At 45.8% G+C, this 27385-nt stretch overlaps 1 protein-coding gene across 2 annotated transcripts in view; it reads right to left on the reverse strand.

Moving 5' to 3' along the window:
- Positions 1-27385, reverse strand: part of CREB3L2 (cAMP responsive element binding protein 3 like 2) — a 133798-nt gene that overhangs the window by 10480 nt on the left and 95933 nt on the right. Inside the window, exons 3-8 of one of the 2 annotated variants that reach the window (XM_061165883.1) lie at positions 25605-25780; positions 24028-24151; positions 19187-19371; positions 17034-17180; positions 15830-15888; positions 14019-14087 (exon numbers count right to left, since the gene is read on the reverse strand). In XM_061165883.1, the coding sequence (XP_061021866.1) occupies positions 14019-14087; positions 15830-15888; positions 17034-17180; positions 19187-19371; positions 24028-24151; positions 25605-25780 (760 nt within the window). The remainder of the gene's footprint in view (positions 1-14018; positions 14088-15829; positions 15889-17033; positions 17181-19186; positions 19372-24027; positions 24152-25604; positions 25781-27385) is intronic. The other variant, XM_061165884.1, reaches the window with a different exon arrangement.

The following is a 27385-nucleotide window of genomic DNA, read 5'->3' on the forward strand; positions in this document are numbered from 1 at the left end:
GTCTGAATCGGAACACAGTACCAAGAACAAGTTTCCTCTGATGAAGACACAGACACCACTGTCTTCCAGCACCAGACTCGCAGAGCTTATGGGGCTCAGAATCCACCCCCGTGAGCAGCTTGTCCATTCTATGCTGTTCTAAGAGGCACCTCAGTGCTCCCAAATCACCCCTGATCATCCTGGGATCTTTTGTCAGCCACTGAGAAGAGAAGGAAATGGCAACCCACTCCAGTGTTCTTGCCTGGAGAATCCCAGGGACAGGGGAGCCTGGTGGGCTGCCGTCTATGGGGTCGCACAGAGTCAGACACGACTGAAGCGACTTAGCAGCAGCAACAGAGAAAAAAAGAAGCAAGAATTGTTGGGGATGGTGACACAGAATAACTCATTTACCCAAGAGAAGAGAAATACTGAAGAAGATGCAAGAAAGGAGAAAAGCGTGGAGAAGGAGATGCCCAGCAGAGAACAAGTGAAGGGGTGGCCAGCAGCATCACTGAGCAGCAGGTGCTCAGATGGCAGATCTAAAGAGAAGGGGAGAGACAGAGAGGAAAACAGGAAGGGCAGGGAGACCAACAGCCATGGGCCCCTCAAGACTGTGGTCCTTGAAGGCTCCCAGCACCTCCACAGGCAGACATGAAGCCCAGATACGAAGGAGCAAAGAAGCTGGCTCAGCTGGACACAGGTTCAGAGCCAGGACCCCAGAAGCCATGCTCTGATGAAGGTTCTGATGTTTCTTCAGGGAAAGACAGAGAGTAAGAGCCAAAAAAAGGGAGTTGTTCTGCCCCAAATGGGACAACTGCACACAGCCTTAAAAGGGGAAGGGTTGGGGATGAGAATAGTATGTTTTGTTCTGTGTGACATCAGGTCACAAAAGGAGCAGATGGTGACATTCTTTGCAAATTCTGAACAGTGCAGCCACAGAAAAGGATCTCCCAGACTAGGCTCCCAAATTAGAGCCTTGGGGATGAATTCTGTGTGAGCAGTGTAAAGAGCTGAGGCTGCTCCCCACCTTCACCCCTCTTCTCCAAGCCCAGGGCACTCGGCAAAGTGGAGAGACTTTTCAAGCAGATGATCTGTTGAGTCTCAAAGAGTTTTGGAAAATTCATGCTGTGAGGGGGACATGAGAAAGTCAGACAAGTTCACTGGAAAACATCAGCAAATCACTCATTGGCAGAAGAATTCTGGGCGTTTGCAGATAACCTGCCGCCCACTGCAGCCCATCCCCTGAACAGCTTTCAAGGGCCGGGAAGACAGGCAAAATATTCCCAAGTCTGCAGCTGCCCTCAACCTCCCCACCCATGATCAGTACCAATGAAATGAGTTCTCCCAGGTTTAAGCCAGGTAGGGACAGGTTGGCTGTAAGAATAATATTGCTCTAGCAGTTAAATGGATAAGAGAGTAGGGCCAGAAGTGGAGCCCACAGCACAGGCAGCAAAGGCCTTCTGAACTTAACAACCCCTGTGTGGTTCCATCTACACCCTATTTCTACCTGGGACAGTGGTCCTGTGTGTGTGTGTGTGTGTGTGTGTGTGTTTAATCGCTCAGTCGTGTCCAACTCTTTGCTACCTCATGGACTATAGGCCACCAGGCTCCTCTCTCCATGGGATTCTCCAGGCAAGAATACTGGAGTGGGCTGCCACTCCCTTCTCCAAGGGATCTTCCCCACTCAGGGATCAAACCTGGGTCTCCTGAATTGCAGGCAGATTCTTGACTGTGTGAGCCGCCAGGGAATCCCCAACGGTGGTCTTAATGTAAGCAAAACAAAATCATTCACCCCATTATTTAATATCATTAAATTCTATTAATATGGAGGTCTTTTTAGTACATAGTTGTATGTTTTCTTGCTTTATAGTAATCTAGAAGTATAATCAAAAGTAGTATAGACTGGTTTACATTTATATATATTCCAGCAATATATTCTTTAAAAGAATTCTGTGTGTTACTCAGGGCTGAGTAATACTAATGGGGTGATGACTTTAAATTCTACTTTAGGGAATTGTGTCATTTGTGACAACATGGGTGAAACTGGAGGTCATTATGCTAAGTGAAACAAGCCAGATAAAGAAAGATAAATACCATATGGAATCACTTACACATGGAATCTTTAAAAAAAAAAAAAAAGTTGAACTCATAGAAATAGTAGAAAGTGGTTGTCAGGAGCTGGGGGAATGGGAGACAGGAAGTTTGGTAAAAGGGTACAAACTTTCGGTTCTAAAATAAAGAATGTCTGAGGATCTAGTGCAAAATATGGTGACTACAGGTGATAACCCCTGGTGGAGCACATAGCAACCCACGCCAGTATTCTTGCCAAGATAATCCCATGGACAGAGAAGCCTGGCAGGCTACAGTCTACGGGGTTGCAAAGACAGACGTGACCAAGTGCACGTGCTCGCGCGCACACACACACACACACACACACACACACAGGATAACACTGTATCATATAATTGAAAATTGCTAAGAGAGTAGAACTTAAATGTGCTCACCAAAAAATAAAACTAAAACAAGTAGGTGAGGTGATAGACGTGGTCATTACCTCAATGTGAGGAATCCTTTCATAATGTATACATATATCAAATCACTACGCTGTACACTTTAAATATCTCACAAATTTACTTGTCAATTATATGTCAATAAGATGGGGAAAAAAATCAGAAGTTTGCAGCTAAAGGATCTTATGACGCCGCAAGTTCTTTTCCTCACGCTTTCTCTCTTCTCCCAAGAACTCCCAAGAGCACCGCCTTCTTGCACGGCTGCCTTTTCAAAGCTGAGAGCTGAGTGACCTCTGACACACACTCCTCCTGGATGAACGTTCCTTCCGGCAGAGCTGACATCTGGCAGGCAGTGGCACGCATTTTATTGACGACCGTCTGTCGTGCCAGCCCCAAAGCCCTCTCTGGGTTCTCCCTGCTGTATTTCTGGAAATCCTGGGGGCAGATGCAAAGGCGAGCCCGCAGATAAGAGCCACGTTTGACTGCATGGCACAAACCTTTTCTCTCGTATCCTGGCCTCCTCTCATGTACCAGTTAACAGGCTCTTTGTCAGCAGCTACACTATAGAAAGGGGCCTCGCTGTTTCCTTGGTCGCCTGCTGAAGGCCATGCCTACATTGCTAGCTGCCACTCCTGATGGGCACCCCAGCTCCCACGGGGCACCCTGCTGCCTCACTGAAGCACCCGGGTGCTGAAGCTCAGCTGTACTCTGTGTGTGGGTGGGGTGGGGGGGGTGATCCCTGCATCCAGACTTCCATTAGACAGCAGATTTCCAGATGTTACCAAAACCATTCATTTTTGCTCTGAAGTTTTAAGGTGTGTGTGTGTGTGTGTGTGTGTGTGTGTGTGTTTAATTTAATGTCCTGCTATTCTATTTTGTTTGGGGGGTGGCTGCACCAGGAGGCAGACATGGGGAAGCTTAATTCACCCACCAGGGATCGATTCTGTGCCCCCTACATTAGATGCATGGAGTCTTAACTACTGGATGGCCAGGAAAGTCCCTCTTAAGGTGTTTTTAAAAGTGAAACCACCATTTCCATTTTTACCAACAGTCCGTTTTCCTACAACCTTTCCGCCCATTCCCTGCCTCTTGTCCAGTCTTGAGAGCATGAATCACTGAGGAAACCAGTTCCATGCAATACTTGGAATCACTCCTCACTTCCAATTTCTGATTGAGATCACGAGGTCTGGTACCCTTTCCCTAGGATGAAGAGTCTCCCAGGAGGCTCCAGAGTTCATCCTGAAGGCAGACTTCTAACAGGCCGATGCATCTAAGCCCCGGGGTATACCCTGAGGCTCAAGTTGGGCCCCCCAGCTACAGATGTAAAGTGCTACCAGTTTGAAAGAAGGACCATCTAGGTCTGGCTGGGTGAGCAGGGAGGCCTGTATCTTTAGAGGTGTACGATGCTTTACTTGGCATTCACCAGCACATCCTTTCCAAACTCAAAATAATTATGTGCTGAATCCACTGTAAATGAAAATCGTTGTTTAATGGCCCCTGATTTCTAACAGTTTATAATACAACTCTTTAAGATGAGCAAACATGTAGTTTAAAATAGATTTTTCAGTTTAAAACTTCTGTGGAAAGCAACAGTAATTTATAACGTGCTGTTTGCTGCTGCTTCTCCTGCTCAGATTAGTAAAGGTAAACTGGTGGGAAGGCTGACGCTCTGAAGGCCCCATCCATCAGCAACAGAGGGATTCTACCCAAGGAAAGTGGGTTGGCTCATCCATCCCCAAAATCAAAACAGATTTCCATGATGCGATAAAGTTTGGGAAATTCATAGACATTCACACAACAGAAACACTCATTTTTTTGTCATAACCAAAGAAAATGATCAGTGATTGAGTTCCACTGACTGAGTTCTAGAACTTCATATGAGGTACAACATAAATATCTCAAAGACACGTAACCGGTAACTAGAAGACCAAAGATGTAAACCCAAACCTATCTGACTCCATAGCTCACGTATTTTCCACTTCAGTACAGCATGGTACCCAAACCTACAGGCTAATACAATTGATGATCAAAAGACTTCTGAGTTAAGTAGATTTTTCTTAAATCCAATGACATTAATATCACACTGAGGAAATTCTCTGGTGGTCGCGTGGTTAGGACCCAATGCTTTCACTGTTGAGGCCTGAGTTTGATCCCTGGTCAAAGAACTAAGATCCTGCAAGCTGCATGGCATGGCCCCTGAAAAAAATATCATATTGACAACAGCACAGTCAAGAGATGTGTCCACTGTTAAACAAGAAAAGATTACTTTCAGCAGTGACCAAACTGCAGACAGAAGGGCCAGAATGTCTCTGATGGCAATGAGATACATACTAACAAAGTTTCAGTGATGTTGATACAAATAAAAGCAATAAGGTAAAATATACATTTCTTGGCAGATCTCAGGAAATGACAAGATAAAAGGCAAGAGATGGATAAGAGAATAATGGGTGTTCCTTAGCCTAAGTCAAGCGTCAGGAAGTCAAACCTAAGCTTTGTTAGGAAAATGGAAATTATAAGCCCTGTCCCTCCACTGGATACCAAGAGAGCTGATGAGATGGCTTTAGAATTACTGCTGCTGCTGTTAAGTCACTTCTGTCGTGTCCGACTCTGTGTGATCCCATAGATGGCAGCCCACCAGGCTCCCCCATCCCTGGGATTCTCCAGGCAAGAACACTGGAGTGGGTTGCCATTTCCTTCTCCAACGTGTGAAAGTGAAAAGTGAAAGTGAAGTCGCTCAGTCGTGTCCGACTCTTAGCGACCTCATGGACCGCAGCCTACCAGGCTCCTCCATCCATGGGATTTTCCAGGCAAGAGTACTGGAGTGGGGTGCCATCAGAATTACTAAGTCAGTAATATTTACCAGAATAGGGCGATGAGCTCTCAGGACAAGAAACCTGAATTTAGATCTCAGTACCACGGCTGTGTGTTTTTAATCATATTACTTAAGCCCTGAGTTTAGGCAGCAGTTCAATGTTTAGCAATGTCCTCTGAACTGCTGCCTAAACTCAGGACTTGAATAATATGGTCAAAGTTAATTCCTTTGACCAGCTAACAGAAGAATGAGAGAATCCCTGTCTGGGGTACTCTAGCTTTGCTGGAACAAATACACCTTTGCAGAGTGCTTGCTGTTTCTTTCCTCTGACGACAGATGAGTCTCTGCATGGGAAAGCCTGGGACCTCAGGGCTGATATGCTGGTCTGAGATGACGTGGTACTTTCCCTGGTTACACTGGGAGCTTGGATGACAGCTGTTTTTCTGCTTCCATAAAGGGCTGGCTGGAGAAAAGGCAGGCCCCAGATGAAATGAAAGAATTATTTTAAAACTAAAGCTATCTATAGGACAGACTCTCCAACTGTGCATTCAGAGCTCAGTATAAACTTCTCCTTTATTACTGTACTTTAAATCATCAGTGATCATGGCTAATTATGGCTTAATGAATTCTTGGGCTTCCGGGAGCAAGGTCTTAATTTAGAGAGACGTTTATCTGGGCCAAGAAATTTTTCACAATTTGTTAAATCGGACTGTCCAAAGCTCAATTGAGAATGTGGATTTTTGTCCTGTGGTGAGATATAAAAATAAACTTTACGGCTGCGCTCACACGGCTCCAAGGAAAAGAGCAGTCGAAGGCAGCTGCCAGCCTCGCCCAAAATAAAGCATCACCCTGTATCTTGGGAGATGGATCAAAGGAAATTGGGCAAAACATTCAAAAGTAGCTGACAGTGTGAGACACAGTCTCATAAGAACTGGGAAATGCATCAACAGCCTCATGCGTTTTCTTGTAGTTGGTTTCGTTTTGTTTTCTTCTGTTTCTGTTATTTAAGAGAAACAGTGGGGGTGAGGAGAGGAGGGAACAAGAGAGAACAAGAGGGATACAGCGACTGCATCTTACGCTTTGAACATTCTAGTATCTGATTTCCCACTGGAGTCAGAAACTAGGACCCAGGAAGAAGGATAAACTGGTGGTTCCCAATTACTTGCTGTGCTAGGAGCTGCAAACCAGGTCCTCTCTATAAACACACTTTCCATCAAATCCTGTGACACGCCTTTCTCAGAAGTGAAACCAGCCGTGCTAGGATGTGTGTGCACATTTGTGTGTGTGAGTGAACCACTCCAGGCACATCAGCCTCCCGTGGGGATGAAGAAACTTTGTTTACACCCTTATGGAACGACTTAGGGCAGTAAGTTCTAAATTCCAAATCATGAACCATTTGTGGGCTGTGGAAACAACTGGGGTGTGACTGATGTATTTTCTAATGCTGCTGCTACTGCTAAGTCGTGTCAGTCGTGTCCAACTCTGTGTGACCCCATAGACGGCAGCCCACCAGGCTCCACTGTCCCTGGGATTCTCCAGGCAAGAACACTGGAGTGGGTTGCCATTTCCTTCTCCAATGCATGAAAGTGAAAAGTGAAAGTCAAGTCACTCAGTTGTGTCTGACTCTTTGCAACCCCATGGACTGCAGCCTACCAAGCTCCTCCATCCATGAGATTTTCCAGGCAAGAGTACTGGAGCGGGCTGCTATTGCCTTCTCCATGAAACAAAATCAAATAAAACACACACTTTCTGAGGGCCTCACACATAGTAAATAAGTAATTATCTATGAAACATTCATATTAGTCATGTATGTGATGTATGTGTGGTGTATCTGGGTCGTTACACAACATGTAAAATGATACGATCAAAAACTGTAAGTGTTATTTAACTACAGTGCTTATGCAAAAAAAAAAAAATTATTATGAGTGACTATTACATGGCTTCATGATGGAAGAGGTAGGCATCCATGTTCTTCTGAAGCAAAATCCCACCTAAAGCCCTCCCCATCCACCCCAATCATCCAGAATTAGTGTCAAAGATCTGAGGGTTAGGAGGGAGGTGTTACAAAGCTGAAACATGTACCACAAAGTCCTTAGGTGGAGAGAGATGAGCTGGTAGGCTCTATTGTTAATAATAATGCAAAATACTGCATAACAATATTTAAGGAGATTCGTGTGTGTGTTAGTTGCTCAGTCCTGTCCAATTCTTTGCGACCCTGTGGACTGCAGCCCTCCAGGCTTCTCTGTCCATGGGATTCTCCAGGCAAGAACACTGGAATGGGTTGCTATTTCCTTCTGCAAGGAGGCTTGTGAACTACCACTGCTGCTACTGCTAAGTCACTTCAGTCGTGTCCGACTCTGTGCAACCCCATCCCTGGGATTCTCCAGGCAAGAACACTGGAGTGGGTTGCCATTTCCTTCTCCAATGCATAAAAGTGAAAAGTGAAAGTGAAGTCGCTCAGTCGCGTCCGACTCTTCGCAACCCCATGGACTGCAGCCTACCAGGCTCCTCCGTCCATGGGATTTTCCAGGCGAGAGTACCGGAGTGGGGTGCCATTGCCTTCTCCGTGAACTACCACAAAGACTTTTAAATACTAAGGTGCAAACTCTTACACAAAAGATAATCACATTCTGCTAAAATCCTAAACTCTGAATAAACATTCATTTATTTATGACCTTTTACTTAAGTTTTGAAGGTGGTTTATGGGGTTCTGGTCTAAATTTTTAAAAATACAAATTGTCTCCTTTTTCTCACTGTGCAATTGCCACATTCCAAGGAGCTTTATTTCTCAGGGACCAGGGGACACTTTTGAAATAGTCTATCATCTACTTGCCCAAGAACACAAAAAAGAGAGTTCTAGAATGTTTTCTGGGGCTGAGGAATGTCTAACTCCACCATGAAATCATACTAAAATGCCTTTCTAAACTCTCTGGGAAACTCAGCCTTGTGTCAACAAACCTTTGAAGTTTGTAATGTTTTCACCTGAAAAAAAAAGAAGTTTATACTCTTCACGCAGCCAGAAGTTAGAGATAACAGAGAAATGAAAAGTGATTTAAACCAAGATATGGGTCTACAGAGGGTCGTTCCTGGACTCGGGTCATTCGTCAGCGCTCTAACAGCCTCTCTGGGCACAGCAGGAGGGGGGACCAGCTGGTTACGGACAGTGGAAGAGAAGAGAGGACATCACACATGGAAAACCATAATAGCTCGGAGGGAGCCGGCAGACAAAACTGGTGCAAAGGGACATGACTGTGTGGCTAAACAAACAAATCAGGAGAGGCAGAACACGATCAAAGCCCAGTGGGCTTGGCCGGAAAGACCTCTCTCAGGAGTCGCATGTAGCCTGTAAAGAACATGAAAAGCAGAGACGGAGAGGAGGACTAGAGTTAAGAGGAAGATCAAAGAGGAAAACTAAGGAATCCTTGTTTCTGATAACAACACAAATATAGGTCAGGACAAGCACATCCTTTACTTCTGTGAGGTCCAGGGAAAGGGAATCAATGAGGCCCACATCCCATGTCATATGTCCTAAGGCCTCTCCTCACCCCAGCTAGCCCCAGCCAGCAAACACTGCCCACGAGTACCTCCGAGGCCTGCTCCCTCGAGCTCCCCCTGGGCCAGGTTAAGAGCTCCAGACAGACATATCACCTAGAGCCTGCTGACTCCTCATCCCACCGGGAGGAGCGTGCTAGGGGAAACCGGAGCAGGCCCCCTAAAACATGGATACCGAGCCGGGCCCTCTCATTCAGATCCAAGGCTGGCCCTGTGATGGGGAAGGCATTGGTCCTTGGAGAGAGTGCACAACAGGGGTAGGAGTGATTGCGGTAGGGACCAGTGGAAAAACGAACTGCCTGAGAGTCCCAGTTCCCGTCTTACCTCTAAACATCTAGATGACCTTAACCTTACCAGCCCTCAATTTCCCACTCTGTGAAATGAAGTGATTAGCAGTTAAATGAGATAATCTCTAAAGTATGTTTCAAGTCTGAGCTTTGGATACGAGGGCTCTCATATCTGGAGCTGGTTGTGACATCTGTCTCTCCACTGATTGCCAGGGTTGATTCGGCCGATCTGGCTGGCTAGGCAGGTGTCCCCTTCCTCCCTCATCGCTCCACGTGCGACCCTCTCAAAGATGCGTGCTCGTCGAAGAGGATGACCATCTCCAATGGAGGAGGACCAGTCTTCAGTCAAGAATATATGAGTGGCTGCACTCCCCAGTTAGAGCCTCCAAACAAGCTCTCACATCTAAGCGCCTATGAATCTACAGATCAGCCCTATGGATGTTCAAGGGCAAAATTAGACATGAACGGAGCAAACTGAGCCACAGACGCCTACAACAAATGGGCTAGTCAGATCACCTGTGCAGAAGAAAAGGCAATAAAGTGGGGGAAAGGCAGGGTCTCCCAATAATGAGTCATGCAGCTTGGAGACGAATGAGAAGCAAGGAAGGCCAGGAGACGTCACACGCAGTCTCGCCGGGACTTTGTAAAAGTAAAAGAATTTCCTGACCGAGCACAGGGAGGAAGGCCCCCTGGGAAACCAGCTCTCTCTGGCTCACACATTTCCTGGCGGCAGGTGATTAGCAGATCGCCTTACAGACAAGTGTAAAGGTGTCTTCCCACTGCTCCAGCTGCCCAAGGTTCCTGTGGGAAAGGATGCAGAAGTCTCCTCTCCCGTCCCCACCCCCTTCCAGCTTGCTGAGCTCAGGCAAAAGGGCCTTTTCACCTCGAAGCCAGGAATGTGCTACCTGGCCGCGGCTGGGGCCAGTTCTACCCGAAGATTCAGGACTGACTCGGGCTTCGAGTGCTCATTCTCATCTGGATCGATGCAAGTCCTTGTGGGGTGGAGCACGGAAGTGGTAAAATGTAAAGAGGTACAGTTTTTCTTTAGTTTGGCCAACAACGAAGTACCCACTTGCCTTTCCTGCCAGGTCATGCCAAATGAAACAGCGACACCCCAGGTCTCCCACCCACTTCTGGGTAGCCAGGATCCTGTCCACGTCTGGTAAGCATTTCTGTCTCCACCCACCTACCTCCGAAGGATGGTAATATAAGAAGCACGAACAGGATACAAACACAGGTGTGCGTTAACTGGGCCCTGCCCTGCACTTAGTTCAAACACTGGGTCACTCACTCGGTGCCATGAATAAAGGGTCCGAATGTCTCCCCCTACCCCAGGCCCACACCACCACCTCCTCCTGACCAGTTTAGGGCAGAGACTGCCAAGGTTCACACTGGCCACTCCGGCCGTGGTGTCCTCCGGGCAAGGAGAGGCTCTTGGCAGTAGAAGGGAGAGGAAGTCGGGGGGAAGGCAGGCCCTTCCCTGTTTGCATAAGAGCAGCTTTGCTTTATACCCTGGCTTCTCAAGCCAAAACACACGAAAAGCTGCTGGACTGAGAGACTATGACCTAGGAGGCCTGAAGGAGTCTTTTGGGCCTAGAAAAGAGAACAACAGTCTCAAAGGCCCCTTGCTGAATCATCTAACTTCGGAGAAAACAAAGCATAACTTTAGTTCCATCCTGATGCTCCAGGCCAGCTGCATCTATCTGGGACTTATCACCCCCTGTCCGGAAACCTACCACCCCCTACACCCGCCCAGAAGACTTATCACCCCCTGCCCAACTACAAGTGTCATCTCAACAAAAGAATACTCAAAATATCCCACCTGATTGACGTTTCCCTTATCGCTTCCACAAACCTCCCTATAAGTATGAAGCCTCCCTGATCCCTTTCGGCGCTCAGCCTGGTCGTTAGGCCGACTGTCGCCCCTCCTTGCCTGAATAAAGGTAACCTACTTCTGTTGAGGTCGTCTTTCCTTTTCTGCCTCGCCGGAACTGTACCTTACAAGGCCCCTCATCAGATTACTTGTGGGAAGATGGCAGGTTAATCAAGTATTAACCAGTTTCACCATAAAGGGTTGGTTGTCTACCAGGAGTTTGGAAAAGGGAGGAGATTGAACACAGGGCCTGTGGGGGAGCCACAGTGGAAGCTCCTGCCAGTCAAGGGGCAAGCAGAGCACCATACGCACAAGATAGATTGCTTTTTCAGTGGAATTTCCTGCAGGCTGAATTGCTGGCAAAAGCTCCCACAGTGAAAAAGATAGAAGAAAAACTACCATTGGCTCTCAGGGAAGAACTCAAGACACACTGACCCAAGCTCAAATATACAGGGACTCTCTAACTCATATTGTACAATAATTGACATCATATTAATATAGCCATGGTCATTATTTTAAAGGGCTTCCCTGATGGCGCTCAGACAGTAAAGAATCCACCTGCAATGCTGGAGACCTGGTTTCGATCCCTGGGTCAGGAAGATCCCCTGGAGAAGGAAATGGCAACCCACTCCAGTATTCTTGCCTGGAGAACCCCATGGACAGAGGAGCCTGGCAGGCTACAGTCCATGAGGTCACAAAGAGTTGTGCACGACTAAGCAATTAACACTATTATTTTAAAAGATAAAAACAATTGGCGAAGCACAGATTGTCCTTGAAACACACATAATCAGATGTGCTTTATGTCCATGCTCTGCAGATAACAGTTCTTTATCAAAATCTGACAGAAATAAAATTATGTAGAAATACATTAACTGATATGAAAATATATGGCCAGTGATTTCTGTTAAATGGGAAAGGTTCTTAACAGAAGAGGATGTACAACATAAGTACATACATATAAAATATTCCATTTCAAAATGTAAACATTTCTTTGGGTGAAAAGATTTGGGGGGATTTTCTTTTCTTTTTAAACTGTATTTTCTAAATTTTTTTTACAATGGGCATATATCACATGTGTGTGGGTTTTCTTTTTTAGGTTTAAAATATATGATACAGCAGGGTCAGCCTGCAGAGGGGAGGAGAGACCCTTTCCCAGTAAAGGGGACAGGCAGCGCGCCCGTCTCATCACAAGCACCCAATGCTCTTTGCGCCTCTGCTGCCCCCGTGTGGCTGCAGGAAGACCTGACATCCGGAACCCCTAGACAAGACCCAACCTGGACCAAACTCCACTATCTTGGATGGATTCCTCTTTCCCTTTTCACCATTTCATGGCCTGGATTTGTCCCACTCATGAACATGGGGTCTTTGCAATAGCGATGGCTAAGACAGGAGGTAGGATGGACTAGTATCTGCTCAGGATGCTTACAAAATGGATACAGACTCTGGTGGGGGTTTAGGACCCAGAGAACCACTCTGGTAAGAATAAAGGTGGAGATAAGAAGGGATGAAGCCTCAGGAGACTAATGGCCAAAGACAACAGTGAAACCGGAACCCTGAAGTACCACTGGAAACCAGTTCCTCTGCGTGGGGGATCAAGGTGACATCACATGGAGCTGGTGACATTTACTTACTTCTGTTGTTTGTCTATAGAGTGCTGGAGGTGACTGTCCTTGACCTGCCATATGAGCACACGTTCCCAGAAATGCAGAGAGAAACCCAGTGGGGTCACAATGTCCACTTTTCCTACTGACGGTATTTTTAACTGATGACTCAATTAGCCTGCTGTTTGAGCAATAGACCATGAAGATTTAGGAAATGGGAGCCAAAGTTTACACTATTATCAGATGACATGCAAATAGATTTACCCTGATCCCTTAACATTTGTAAAATTGTTATTAAGCATTAATGCTAAGCCTTAAAATGATGAATTAATATTTTGCTTACCTAAAAGTCAATTTTTCTCTGCTTGGATTGTTGGATCTATAACAGCTAAGGGCAACAGGATCCCTTGACTAATGAATACCTTAATTTTCAAAGCATGAGCAGACTCTGAATACACACACACATGATGAAACTTCTCAACCACCATTTCTCAGCCCTATTCCTTAACATGACCCAGGATAAAGCTCATTAAGGCTCTAGGGCCAGACTGCCTGCCTTCAGATGCAGCTCTGGCATTTACTGTGTGACCCTGGGCAAGTCACCTAACCTTTCTGAGTCTCCATTGAGTTCAGTTCAGTCGCTCAGTCGTGTCTGACTCTTTGCGACCCCATGGACTGCAGCACGCCAGGCCTCCCTGCTGAGTCTCCATTACCTCCTCTATATAATAGGGATAGTAACAGGACTAGGTCATAGGGTCATCAGAAGGTTAAATGAGTTAATATCTATAAAGTCCTGAAAACAGTACCTGACACAAGAGGTGCTAGATGAACTCATGAATCCATCTGTCCTACATTGATTTTTCAAAATGGACTTAAAATGTAATCAATTAATTAACTTTTAAACACAGCAATTAGAAACTTTTTAAAAAACAAACTTAGTTTTCTCTCCTTTCTTTTTTTACTAATAAGCACTAGTTCATTTTACTCAAATTGGGTGACAACAAAGTAGCCACTCCCACCTTAGCCATCTCTATAAAGTCTGATGTCATTTTCAGGAGAATCAGACTCCTTGACCATATTCTCTCCCAAGCCTCTTCCTTAACTCCCTCTTCATGAAAGCCCTTGTCAGAGTCAGCCTCCTCATCAATCTCACATATTTTAGGCAAAGTAAAGAACATGCACATGGCATGTGTGTGTGTATGCGTGTGCACATGCACGCACATACATGTGTGCATGTGTGTGTGCACATGCGGCAGGAACAGGTGCATGGAGCATGGCCCTCCTGAGCACCCTGGGACAACTACTCTTTCAATGGCATCTCCCCCACTTTCTCCCCAGTCCCCTTTCTGATCTGCCCCTCTCTCCCCACCTTCCATCAGGCCTCCTTACTCCAGGGACCCTCACCTGTTGGTGTTCTCCAGAACCTCCACCTTCTTCCGAAGCTCCAAGTTCTCCGTTGAACAAGACTCTACCCTACAGAGGAGAGAGAAAAAGGGAAACCTGAGTTTATCAGGGGAACAAGCACTAAGCCAGGAGCTAGGATGGAGGCAGGTGGGGTTCAGAGAAAAAATAAAAAGAGAAGCAGCTACTCTAGGGAGATCAGGAAGAGAGCTAGGCCAATCTGAGCTGCGGAAAAGGGTGAGGACACACACACACACACACAAAAGAGAGAGAGAAAGAGATTAGTAACAAATGGCTCAATAATGGGAAATAAATAGGGACAATACACAATGTATACTTCTTATGTGCTGTGCTTAGTCGCTCAGTCACGTCCGACTCTTTGCGACCCTATGGACTGTAACCCGCCAGGCTCCTGTGTCTGTGGGGATTCCCCAGGCAAGAACACTGGAGTGGGTTGCCATGCCCTCCTCCAATGGATCTTCCCAACCCAGGGACTGAACCCAGGTTTCTCACACTGCAGGTGGATTCTTTACCATCTGAGCCACCAGGGAAGCCCGAACTTCTTATAGGGTTTTTCAAACTTGATTCCTCTTGACTTTTCCCTATGGCTCTCAATGCGCATCACACTTCTCCCTCCATGTTATGGGGACTGAATGCTGCGAGCTGTGCTCTTGGCCAGAAAGACTGACAGGGCTTGGGGCAGGGGGAGAGGAAAGGACAATACCCTAGGACCTCAGGATAAGGAACCCAGGTGCTCAAGGAGGCATGCCCCAAGGAGGCCATAAAGAGATTTTCATCGAAACATCTTGACCCCGGATACCTCAACAATGACTGGTAATAATTCTTATTACCAAAACCTAAATCAAGAGGAAGAAACACTGACTTTCAGTAGGAACTTCAAAAACCAGCCAGGATCCACCAACCTCTCACCAGATATACTTAAAGATTCATTTCTAGGTCCAGGGACTCATTCCCATTTTAAAATGATATTAGTTTGTCAGATGGGAACTATTTTCTAGGGTAATACAAAATTGTTTTTTAATTTGTTTTTCTAACAGCCCTCCTGATATTCCAGGCTATTGAGAATAACACAAGGTATCTTCAAATGTTTTTGTGCAAAACCACTCACCTATAACACGAATCACAGCAGGCAGAAAATATAGAACACCAACTTGTCTTATATCCCCTGCTGCTTTCTTTAGTGTGCAAGGGAGTGTGGCCAAGGGTAATTCATTAATTAGCCCTGGATTCTTTTCTACCAAAACAGCACCTCTCCTCTGAGGAGTCCAGGAATGTGCATGACAGTTTTGTATTTGTACTTATTTGAAAGGAAGCCTTCAAGGTCTTATGGACCTTTGGTTGGAAACAGTGCTGTACAAATGCCTACTAAGATCGAAAGTGCAAGTGTGTTAGTTGCTCAGTCAAGTCTGGCTCTTTGCGACTCCATGGATTATAGCCCGCCAGGCTTCCCTGTCCATGGGATTCTCTAGGCAAGAATACTGGAGCGGGTAGCCATGCCCTCCTCCAGGGGATCTTCCCAACCCAGAGATCAAACCCAGGTGTCCTGCATTGCAGGCGAATTCTTTACCATCTGAGCCATCAAGGAAGTTGTACTTTTTCTTTCTTACTAGATTTATAAGCTTCTCCCCTAAAAACCACTAGGTGGCAGGCAAAACACAGCTGAAAAACCAACAGCCTTCGCTGGGAGCCAGGTGAGAAACTGAACCCCCAGTCATGGAAATCAGGGGCCCTGGCACTCACATTTCTCTATGTGAATTGCTCAAAACACACAACCAGTTTGGCAGGAGACTTACTTTTTCTCCAAGCTGTCCATGTATTCTTTCTTCTTCCTCCTACTTTCCTGGGCTGAAATCTGCAATGGAAGGGGAGAAGAAAGGATTATGTTCCAGCTGTATCAGTAAGGGACAACAGAGGATGAGATGGTGGGATGGCATCATTGACTCAATAGACATGAGTTTGAGCAAACTGCAGAGAGAGTGAAAGACAGGGAAGCCTGGCGTGCTGCAGTCCGTGGGGTTGCAAAGAGTTGGACACAACTCAACAACTGAACAGCAACATAGCAGTAAACCCACATGACAGGAGGCCATGAGCACAGAAATCACAGGAGCCCTGCTCACTTCCGTGGCCACTTCCCATTTCTTTAAACTGCTGGCTCATCTACTAATCACCTCTTCTGTCCCCCCTGGTTTCAACTGGTCTATGTTCTCATCTACTTTTCAACAAACTAGGCCCCCAGTGAGAAGGACATTAGTCCAGGAGTCAGACCAGAACATGTACATCATGAACCATCTCTATAGTCTCAGAAAAATGATTTCAATTCTGTGGACCTAGTTGGGTCACTGTAATACATAATATAAGCCAGTCGGGGTTAGTTACACAAAAATTCCCTTGTGGTTCTGCACGTGGGTGAAGAATTATGACTCTAAGCCCTCTCCTTCTTCCTCTTAGTCTCCTCCCTCCTGCTCTATCCACACCCTAGCCGTGCCCCAGGACCTCTGTGTCCCTTATTCCCACAATAGTGGCCCAAGACTAGGAAACTGCTAAATCCAGGTATAGAAGAGCCTGCAGAATTTCTTAACAAAAACATCTATCAAGAAAAAAAATTAAGCAAACACCCATAATGTATTGATATTTATTTAGTTATAATATTATCATTTATAAATATTTATAAATTGCATAGATGCCTACTGGGGGAATATTGTATATATCATAAAACGGAAATTTTAAAGGCTGAGATGTTTTTAAATGTAAACGGGAGTTCTAATATTTTCCTCCCATGCCTGAATAGATTATCTTGAGCATCATGGAGTGTGCACACCCGATTTGGGGGCCCACTGACCAGAAGATGGATGGCAGGGCTGGAGAAGGACAGGGCCAAGCCTTGGTCCCGACACCAACGGCCAGGCCAGTGTTGGCCGCCGGGAAGGGAGGACAGGCACGTGGCTTGGTTCTGCTCACATCACTGCTCACAGAAGTGCCTGCATCTGATGGACCCACCTTATTCTTGATTTTTCTCCGGATTTTCTTCAGGGCCTTCTCCTCCGATTTCGTCAGGGGCAACTTGGTGGGGATGGGATAGCCCTCGGCAATCAGGGTCCTCTTCTCCTCCTCTGTCAGGACCAGGGGGCCTGATCCCTGCAGCTTCTGTGCAGACCAAGGAGCAGAAAAGGGTCAAAAAGGAGCAGCCGGGTGCACTGGAGGGAAGCCTCCTGAGGGGCAAGGAGGGCCTGTTATGATGTCTTGCAAACAACTAAGGGAAAAGGACGCCTGTCTGTTTGGGTGAGAAATGGGCACTCTGAAGTGGAAGCAAAAAAATGGAAAAGATGCCCGTGTGAGTGTTACAACCCAAGGATTATAATTTAAGGAAACAGGTAAAGAAACCTCCACCCATTATTTCCCACGAAGTACCCCACTGGCTAAAACATGGAAATTAAAGGATAGAATCCATTTCCTACATCCCTGGAGGTTTCCTGTCCTCAGAGCGATGAGGAATTCACTTGGAGCTCTGTGGAAAGTTTTGTTTTCTCCTGAAAAGGCCATTTTGCAAGCTGCTCTCTATACACTAGGAGCCGCTTCTCAACCTCCATTTCCAGCTAAAGGGTTAGGACTCCCAGGGACATACTGTCAGGCTTGCTCCATGACAGTCTCGGGTCAGCACTGTCCTAGACTATCCATTGTCAGTGGAGATGACAACTGTAGCTCATCCCATGTCATCCATACTAGGATAATGTGTTTACAATCAGTCAATAAACAGAGTACCTATTGCATATTAGCTCTGTGTTAAATGCATGGAGGAATCAAAACGAACTCTATCTCTTAAGTAGCTAATGAGACCAAGACTGAATTGAAACATGTGAAAGAATGAGAGCAATTAAATGCTAGACTGTGATATTCACTCCAGGTGCATTAATAATATGAAGAAAGGGAACACTTGTGTGAGTCTATGCGATAAGGGAAGGCTTAGGGTAGCAGATAAGACTTGAACTGGGCCTCCTGAAAGAAGGGGTAATTTACACAGGGAAGGACTTTCCAACAAAAGGCAGCCTTGTAAAGAGTAACAGAAGAAGCCACTCTGCCTGGAGGGGGTGAGTTCTTGAAGCTGCTGCAGGTTGGGCACATACAGAGGGTGTTAGTACCCAGCAGAGGTATGAGGGCTTGATGCCAACAGATGGTAGGGAAGCACAGCACTGATGCTGAACCAAGGTCTGACATGGGGAGGATTTCATCCATGACCATGTAGAACGAAATCATTGTGGCAGGACCCACAGACCCATAGAATGAACACTATTTCAGTAATCAAAAGAGTGAAGGGTTAATGGTGAGAAGGTAAAGATGGAGTGGAAAGAGGTAACCCACTGGCCCTCAGTAATAGTGATAAATAAGAACATGGCCATAGATCTAAGAACTTGCTGAGTTTCTGAGACAGACTGCATTCAACTTTTCAAAGTTATGCTAATTGATAGACAGCTCTTCTAGAATTTTTACATATCTCACTTCATTCAAATTTGCTCTATGTGATATTATAAACTCAGTACGGTTGACTGATTTTTAAAGCCTCAGAGAAATCAATTGACTATTCAGAATAATGCAAAATTAATTATATATCCCTATTTCTTATTTGGAGAAATTATATATGTGAGGGATGAATAATGACTCATGAGTTCCACCCTGAGTCACTGGGTTAAGAGCTGAACCACAGACAAAAGGGTTAATTTATATGCTTGTGCTTTAGACATCAAAATGTTTAATCTCAGAGCAATTTTTCAGTTCATCGAAGATTGTTTATTTTAAAAAATAAGCTATTTCCTATCCTAGGTCACAAAGACTGCCTAAGTTGATGATAAATATTTGTGATATAATTTTGAGAAGAATGACAACATTTTTATTCCTCATGGTTGTGGCTATAAAAAATAAGCACATGAATAAAAACCGGAAGCATGCACAGAAAAGGAAAAGAATGTGTTAGCACGATGAGATCACAGGCAGTTTTTAGAAATGTTCTCTAAGTCTGTCATCCCCCAGCTTTAGCAATCAGACTGAAAACTTCCCACAGGAAGAAAAGCCAAGTGGCTCTGAATGGCAGCCACGCTGGGTGACGCTCCAAATGACAGGATGGGGGGATCGGGTTGCAGCGATGCGGGGACACTCACATGAGGAGCAGTGAGGAGTGGGGAGCTGGCCAGTGCCGAGGGAGCCCGTGCCGGGGCCCTGGCGGGGCTGTGGGTCTGCGGAAGGCCAAAGGGGTGCAGGCGCGGGCTGGGGCTCAGGCTGCCTTCGGAGTCGCTGCTGTGGCTGCTGGGAGGAGTGGGCGGTAAGTGCAGGTGGTCCACAGAGGCTGAGGGGAGAAGAACGGATTGCATCCATCAGGGCGCAACGAAGCAGGGCGTGGGGGCACTCAAACATTCAACATCCAACCCAGGACAGTCAAACAAACGGATGAGGAATCTCTGAGTGGACATGGAACGGCCTCCAAGATGTCCCGTTAAGGCGAAATTTAAGAGTGTTTCTTTTGAAAAACAGTAGGTTGAATTACTGGGTTCTAACTCTGCAGTTCTTGATACAGTCTCAGGCAGGTGCCTTCTTGGCTTGATTTTCTGGCTTTATTATGGATAATGGGCTTCCCTGGTGGCTCAGTTGGTAAAGAATCCGCCTGTGATGCAGAAGACCTCAGTTTGATCCCTGGGTGGGGAAGATCCCCTGGAGGGGGACCTGGCAACCCACTCCAGTATTCCTGCCTGGAGAATCCCATGGACAGAGGAGCCTGGCGGGCTGCAGTCCGTGGGTTCGCAAAGAGTCGGACAAGACTGAGCGACTTAGCACAGCACGTTGTGGATAAATTTTTGGACTGGATTTTTGAGTTTTACTTTGGTCAATAGGGGTTTCAGTAGATGTGACATAACTGTGTGCTGGTCTCAACCTATAGATGAGAGAAATAAATCAAGGTGCAAGACAGTGTATAAAGCAGCCTTCCTTTTGTATGAAAAAGGAGAGGAAGAGAATACAGACCCTATTTGCTTGTAACTACATAAAGAAACTCGGGAAAATATGTAAGAAAGTAATAAAAGTATGACAAAATGGGGACACGGGAAATTACAGTAGGCAGGGATGATGCTGGCATAACGTTCCCTCTCTTCATTTCATATAGTTTCCACACTTAGATTGTAATCCACGTTAATGCATCAGGATCTTAAAAAAAAAAAAAAAAGGAAAGAAATAGCAGAAGCAGGGAGCCCATAAGGGTTTGAGAAAAGCTCATTTGTTTCTGCAGGAATGTGCATGGCAGGGCCCACAGGCCAGATGCCAGGCATTCTTGATTCAGATAACACCCAATCCATCTGTGGATAGAAACGTAGGCACTGGAAGATAAATGAGGGGAGAGGGGTGTTCCCCTAACGTCCCCCAGCATCAAGCATCCCTCACCTCTCCCCAGGGAGACACCCATCTCTGCCAGGCCTTGGAGCCTTGGTCAGTGCTGCTCATGCACCTCCAGGGCAGCCGAGACGGGTTCCAAAGGAAGAATCCTCTCTGAGTTCAACCTGACAAACAGGTTTTGGGGGTCTCACTCTTGTTCTGACCTGCAAATCTTCACATTGCGCTGGAATACCTTGACAGCCATTACTGAGCCAAGGGATGTGACCTTGGGTAAGCCTTTCACCCTGCACCCCTCCTGGGACCCCCAGGACAACAGAGCCCCAAGTATAGCGGCTCTGAACTGGGCAAGGAGCCCGGGGGCAGGGGCGGGGAGGGGGGACGGCGCATACACACCTGGACTTGCTTGACCAGAGAACAACCTGGGGCCGTGGAAAGGCCTCCTGCCTGAGATACTGTAGATGGAAGGAGCCTTTCTGAGATACAGCTACTAGCCTCAGAAAAAGCACCCCCAGAGCTGCCTTTGGAGGTAAGAAGCTGGAAGCATGGGGCTCTTCTGCTCACTGAAACACCGACTGTCCCAGGGAATCACAGGTGATGCGTCTCTCTCAGTCACCTCCTCACTTTGTCCCACCCCTACTCACAGCACATACTTTTTCCTCTTTCTTTCTTACGCTAACCCGTCTCTTTTCTCTTTCTAACCTACCCTGCCATAGAGTTCCCTGGTTTTTTAGAGTCCACAGGCACTCCTAAAGCTAAAGAATATTCTAAAACAATCCCATACATCTCTATTGTCAACTCTTTGGCCAATGCTTCCAGGAAGCTAAGGAGGGTAGGTAGGCGTCTTAAATATGTGTTCACCTAGAAAGGAGTCCTAAGAGTGTTAAGTAAGGTTTCCCAACACCATGATGACCTGTGGGACTCTGCAGTGTCAGGTCAATTAATAAGCAAGGAAGCTGTTACCCTGGGTTGTCTCCAGTGCTCTGGCCACTTACACAGGCAAACCAAAATCCAAACCTGTAAATGCTTCAAGGTTACCAGGCTGGAATCTAAGGACAACTGGTCACAAACAGCCAACTAAGTTTTAAGTTAGAGCCAATCAATAATCTCCTTACTTTGCTTCCACATTCTCTTTATAAAAGTCTCCCCCCAGCTCTTGTCAGTGGAAACTTCTAACCAATTTGGCACTGAAAAGTCTAATTAATTTTTGCTCAAATAGTGCTTGAAATTTTTAATTTTTTAGAGTTTATCTTTTAACAATTTTTCCCTCGGACTGCAAGGAGATCAAACTAGTTAATCCTAAAGGAATTCAGTCCTGAATATTCATTGCAAGGACTGATGGTGAAGCTGAAGCTCCAATACTTTGGCCACCTGATGGGAAGAACTGACTCATTGGAAAAGACCCTGATGCTGGGAAAGATTGAAGGCAGGAGGAGAAGGGGGCAACAGAGGATGAGATGGCTGGACTGCATCAGCGACTCAATGGACATGAGCTTGAGCAAGCTCTGGGAGTTGGTGATGGACAGGGAAGCCTGGTGTGCTGCAGTCCATGGGGTCACAAAGAGTTGGACATGACCGAGCTACTGAACTGAATTTTAACAATGTTTATCTTTTAGCCATGGTAAACAAATAAGCAAATAAGAAACAAAGGCAAAACAAAACCCAGGAGCAGAAAAACCTCACAGGGGCTCCTGGTGTCTGCCATGCAGAGCTATTAGTCTGGAGAATTAGTCAAGAGTACCAGAGCTTACTTCTCCGGGCTGGGCACAGTCCAAAGTATTCTTCTACTTTTCTCCTTTCCAAGAAGAAGGTGCTCCACCAAAAAAAAATGGAAATGGCACGGCAGGAAAAGTGAAGCAAACTCGAATCGCCTCTTACGCACTTATTGAGAGCTACTGCCCTGGTCACAAGGGCCTCAGTATCAGATTTCTAAATTCACTTGAAATGTGGTTCTTGGGTTACTTCCTGACGGGGTGGGGACAACAAGCCACTTTGCCTAGAAGCCCCGCTGCATTCAAGGATATTGAATTTCCTCCTCCCTCTTCATCTAGGATAATGAGGAAAGATGGCCATTTCAAGGAAGGACCCTGAAACTTTTCTCCTCTAGAGATCCAAGATTCTGAAGCCACAATGAGGTTCACTGGTATGGTGATGACATTTTCAGAAGCATATGGCAACACAGATTGAAAGAGCAAAATGTATTTGACAGTTGTAACCAGTGTCACAAAAATGAAAGGAATGACTTTCTTTAAAGCTGAAAAGCACTAAAATGTGTATCACTCGATGAAAATAAATATTGTCTCAATATGGATTTTAGTCAGTATTACTAATTATAGAAACTGAATCCTGGGACTTCCCTGGCAGTCCAGTGGTTAAGACTCCACACTTCCAACGTAAGGAGTGTGGATTCAATCCCTGGTCAGGGAACTAAGATCCCATATGCTGTGCTGTATGGCCAAAAAAATTAAGAAAAAAAAATTGAATCCTTTCTTTACTGATGACAAAGGTAAGTGCCAACCTTGATTGAAGTGTCATGGATAAATCTTGAGTATGTTTCTGGTGGGATGAAGTAGACTTTATTTATGTGAGCATTGCTCCTATATATTATAACATCTGCACATTATGTCCACCCCATAGCATGGATACCTTTTCCATGACAAGCGCGTATACTAGTTCTTATTTGTTGATCATATCGATGAGCTGTCCTTCTAACCATGGGCTGAAAGTATAAATAAAAAGGGAGGGGATGGTGTGTCTTAAGGCACTGAATTAAGGAGCTGGGCAAAGTATATCAATTAAAAAGGCTGAGAGAGCTTCACAGACTCTATGAGACTCTATGCATTCAGAATTCCTACCCATGGGCTTCACAGAGGACAAGGAAAAAACTGACACAGGAAAAGAAAAAAGTGAGAGTGTGATCATTTCAAGTATTGACACCACTTATTTCTAAATAGATGCAAGATGCCTGAAGAGATGCAGGAATAGAGGAGTGGTGGTGGTTGGTGGTGGTTTAGTTGCTAAGTCATGTCCAACTCTCATGACTCCATGGAACTGTAGCCCCCCAGCCTCCTCTGCTCATGGGATTTCCCAGGCAAGAATACTGGAGTGGGTTGTCATTCCCTTTTCCACAGGATCTTCCTGACTCAGAGATTGAACCTTCATTTCCTATATTGCAGGCAGATTTTCTACCAGCTGAGCCACCTGAAAATCAACATTTAAAAATACTGAATTGCCAGACAGATAAACTGTGAATCCACTTCACACAGGGTTTAAAATTAGAGTTTGTTTTAAGCCGGCAAGTTGGCTTTGTAAATGCCCATTAGGTCCGTACTGATCATCACGCCAGAGCAGGGAGCTGGCTTTTATTCATAGGATGGCTTGAGGACAGGGGTTCCCGTGTTCCCTTGTCAACACCGGAGTCACAAGAGTCTATAAACATGTTGTAAAGTCACCCTGGCTTGGAGTAAAAGTTGAAGATCTACTTGAAAATTAAGCATACACATATATGGGAAAATACAATTTAGCTTTCAAAGTTTGTATTTAGAGTCAAGAACAGCTATTTCATAAAACAAGCTCTGCCTTCAGTACAATCAACAGTCCCCACCTTCCCTGGGTGGCTCACCCATGCCTGTTAATCCAAAGGGGAGAGGAGACAGACCTTCCTTGGGAGAGAAGTTTAGGAACTGATCCACTTCATGAGGCTCCAGCTTAATCTTAGGAATAATGGTCTGGCATGAGGAATCAACCTAAAGAAAGAAATTCAAACACAGTTTTTAAAAGCCAATAACAAACCCGAAGCAATACCCTGGGGATCTATTTGTCATCCTGTCTCCCTCCTAGGGCTGTGCTAGGGCTGGTGAGGTCTGGCTGAGCACAGGCTGCTTCTTGGACCGGGGGGGATTTTAGTCCTTAACCCTCCCCCATTGCCAAACCTGGCAGTACAGGTGATGGAGCCCTCAGAATTCTCAAACGAAGAACCCAGGGCTCACTTGTCAGCGCTTCATTCTATTGCGTCTATGGTACTGTAAAGGCACTTTACCACAAAACTAGTCTGGCACATTCCTAAAAGGTCACAGGCCTCCAGCAGGAGGAACTGTGTGAATCCAGCTGTGTGTGTTCTCTCCAGGTTCCTGACAACCGACAACACGTCACCATGAAAACACTGGGTAGGGAAAGGAGGAAAGGTATCTGGCCCATGCATAGGAGCAAGGCCATGACTCTGACCTTTCTTAGTGACTTGCATAAAATCCAAACTAAAATCTCATAGCGCAAGGAGACTAATAGACTCCAGAAGCCTCATTCTATAAACAGACTCAGGTAGCTTTTGAGAAAGGAATTATGGAGGGCAGCATAGAGGTGCTCTGTCCGCCTCATCTTCATCTGCCCTCATCTCCCCCATGGATGGAAGGTAAACAGCACAAGGGGTGAGGATGCAGCCAAGCCTTGGTGCCACCACTGCTGTGTTACCTTTTCCTGGACTCTTCTACCTCGCTCAGAGGAGAAACGACTTAGAGAATGTCAGTGGAGTTACTGTAATATAACCTGTGGCTTTGAGCATAAGGAAAGTTAGGACTGGATTCCAAATATCCAGAAGAAGATGTACAAGTATCACCCTGGTCCACCACCAGACATCAAGATACCTAAAGAGAAGGTGGAGTAAAACCAAATCCTACTTGCTATAGGCATGGAACTGAGCAACTCCCAATTTCTTACACTTTCCACGGGTAATACAATAAGAACTGGTAGCTGGGAAACCCCTGAATTCAGGGCAGCTTGCACAGCACTAGGAAAATAAAGCATGACACAGGAACCAGCATTCCTCGTTGCCGCAGCCCAGAAAGCTATGAATAGCACCATCACTGTAACCACTCCCTTTCCACTGGCTCAAAAATCAATTCCAGGGAGAATTTTTTTCCAACATGGATATCCCTGAACTTTTTCAATTTTGTAATAGCATTCACAGAAAAACTGAAATGAGACTTGCTACCAGTTTTTTTGGACAATACCTTTAAAGGAAGTGATATAACCAATGCTGACCCCAAAACGACATGCTCTGGATATAGACATAAATGCACTTTTACATATATATATAGTTACATATCCAACCACTGGCTCCAAAAAGATTAAATGCCTTTTTGGAGGATGAGGATCTGTTATCTCTTGATCCAATCTGTTTTTATGGAAGAAAAGTGACTTTACCCCAGCGTTCATTTCCAGAGGGGGCTCCTCCTTGTCAAACGGGGTGGAAATGGCGGTGATGGTCAGCGTGACAGAGGGGACGAGTCCTGAGGGTGGCTCGTCCGTGATGGGCTCTGTCTTGATGGTTGTTGGTGGGAAGTCTGGAGACAGGTACCATTTCTCACTCTCCACCTCATCTGTGGGAAAAAGACAAGCACACTGCGTGAAATCTGCTGAGGGCATCAGGAAGAAATAAAACAAGTGACCACTGACATTTCTCCTCAAAAAAACCTCCAACAAAGAATTATTGAGGGACTTCCCTGGCGCCTCAGTGGATAAGAATCCACCTGCCGATGCAGGAGACATGGGTTTGATCCCTGGTCCAGGAAGATCCCACGTGCCTCGGGGCAACTAGGCCCCTGAGCCACAACTACTGAGCCTCTGCTCTAGAGCCTGAGAACCTCTACTGCTGGGCCCATGTGCGGCAAGCGCTGAAGCCTGTGTGCCTAGAGCCTGTGCTCCACAAGAGAAGACACCGCAATGAGAAGCTCTCACACCGCAACCAGAGGGCAGCCTCTGTGCTCCGCAACTAGAGAAAGCCCACACGCAGCAGCAAAGACCCAGCACAACCAGAACTATGACAAATTAATAAAAAAAGTAATTATTGAGAGTAGAATTAAAAGAAATAAAATGAGACCATGAGAGAGGAGATCAATGTATGAACAAACGACCGGCACAGTAAGAATCTATGCTTTCATTCACTTGAGTGTAAGGACGCCTAAGGCAACTCTGGAAGCAAGCATATGAAAGAAACTAAGCTCCCTGGGCACCGTGGGAAGGAGACCGGGAGGATGGGGAACAGGATAAAAGGGACAATTTCAGTGTGTAGTGTTTTATAGTTTTTGGTTTTCAAACCAAATGAATCCATTATCTATTCATAAATAAATGAGTACATCTAAAAATACGAAAGAAGAAGGGGGTGGATCAGGAAATTGGGATTGGCACATATGCACTACCATGTATAAAACAGATACCTAACGAGAATCTACTGCATAGCGCAGGGAAAACTACTCAAGACTCTGTGCTGGCCTAAACGGAAGGGAAATCCAAGGAAGAGGGGTTACATGTATACATGTGGCTGATCCACTTCGCTGTCAGCAGAAACGAGCACTACATTGTAAAGCAACTATATTAAAAAAAAAAAAAAAGAAATATATATAGAGAGAGAGTTGGCCAAAATGTTTGTTTTGCTTTTTCATAACATCTTGCAGAAAAACCCCAACAAACTTCTTGGCCAATTCTACAATTAAAAAATACAAATAAGAAGGAAAGAGTGAATGACTGCAACCAGGGTCTCAGGACACAGGACCAGAGACAATGGTTAGAAGGTCTCTGCCCTTCTCCCCAGCGGATGCTTATCTGTTTCTTTTTTTCTTTTCACTCCCCATTGCTGGTCCCAGTCTGCTTCCCTACAACCGCACTTACACCTGCCCTAGACTTCCAGAACTGTACTTAGCCCTCTCAGAAACTTCAGAGTTTGTAAAACATGTTGCTGAAATGCATGAAATCCAGAGGGAAGAGCGGCCCCTTGCCGAGTCTGGTCTTGGCCTCTGGCTTTTGCAGTGATCACAGGCCTGGGGATTGCAACAAAGGAACAGCAGTGATGGGACAGAAGCACCTCCATCACTCAGCAACACTCTCCCAGGAGCCCGCACGGTACCCTGCACTTCTACCAAGTTACTTGAGAGCAGGTACCTCAGCGCAGCCCTGGAAAAGAAGTGGGAAGGGCAGGGCAGGGGATA

Source organism: Dama dama, chromosome 18, assembly GCF_033118175.1.
Source record: "Dama dama isolate Ldn47 chromosome 18, ASM3311817v1, whole genome shotgun sequence".
NCBI lineage: Eukaryota > Metazoa > Chordata > Mammalia > Artiodactyla > Cervidae > Dama > Dama dama.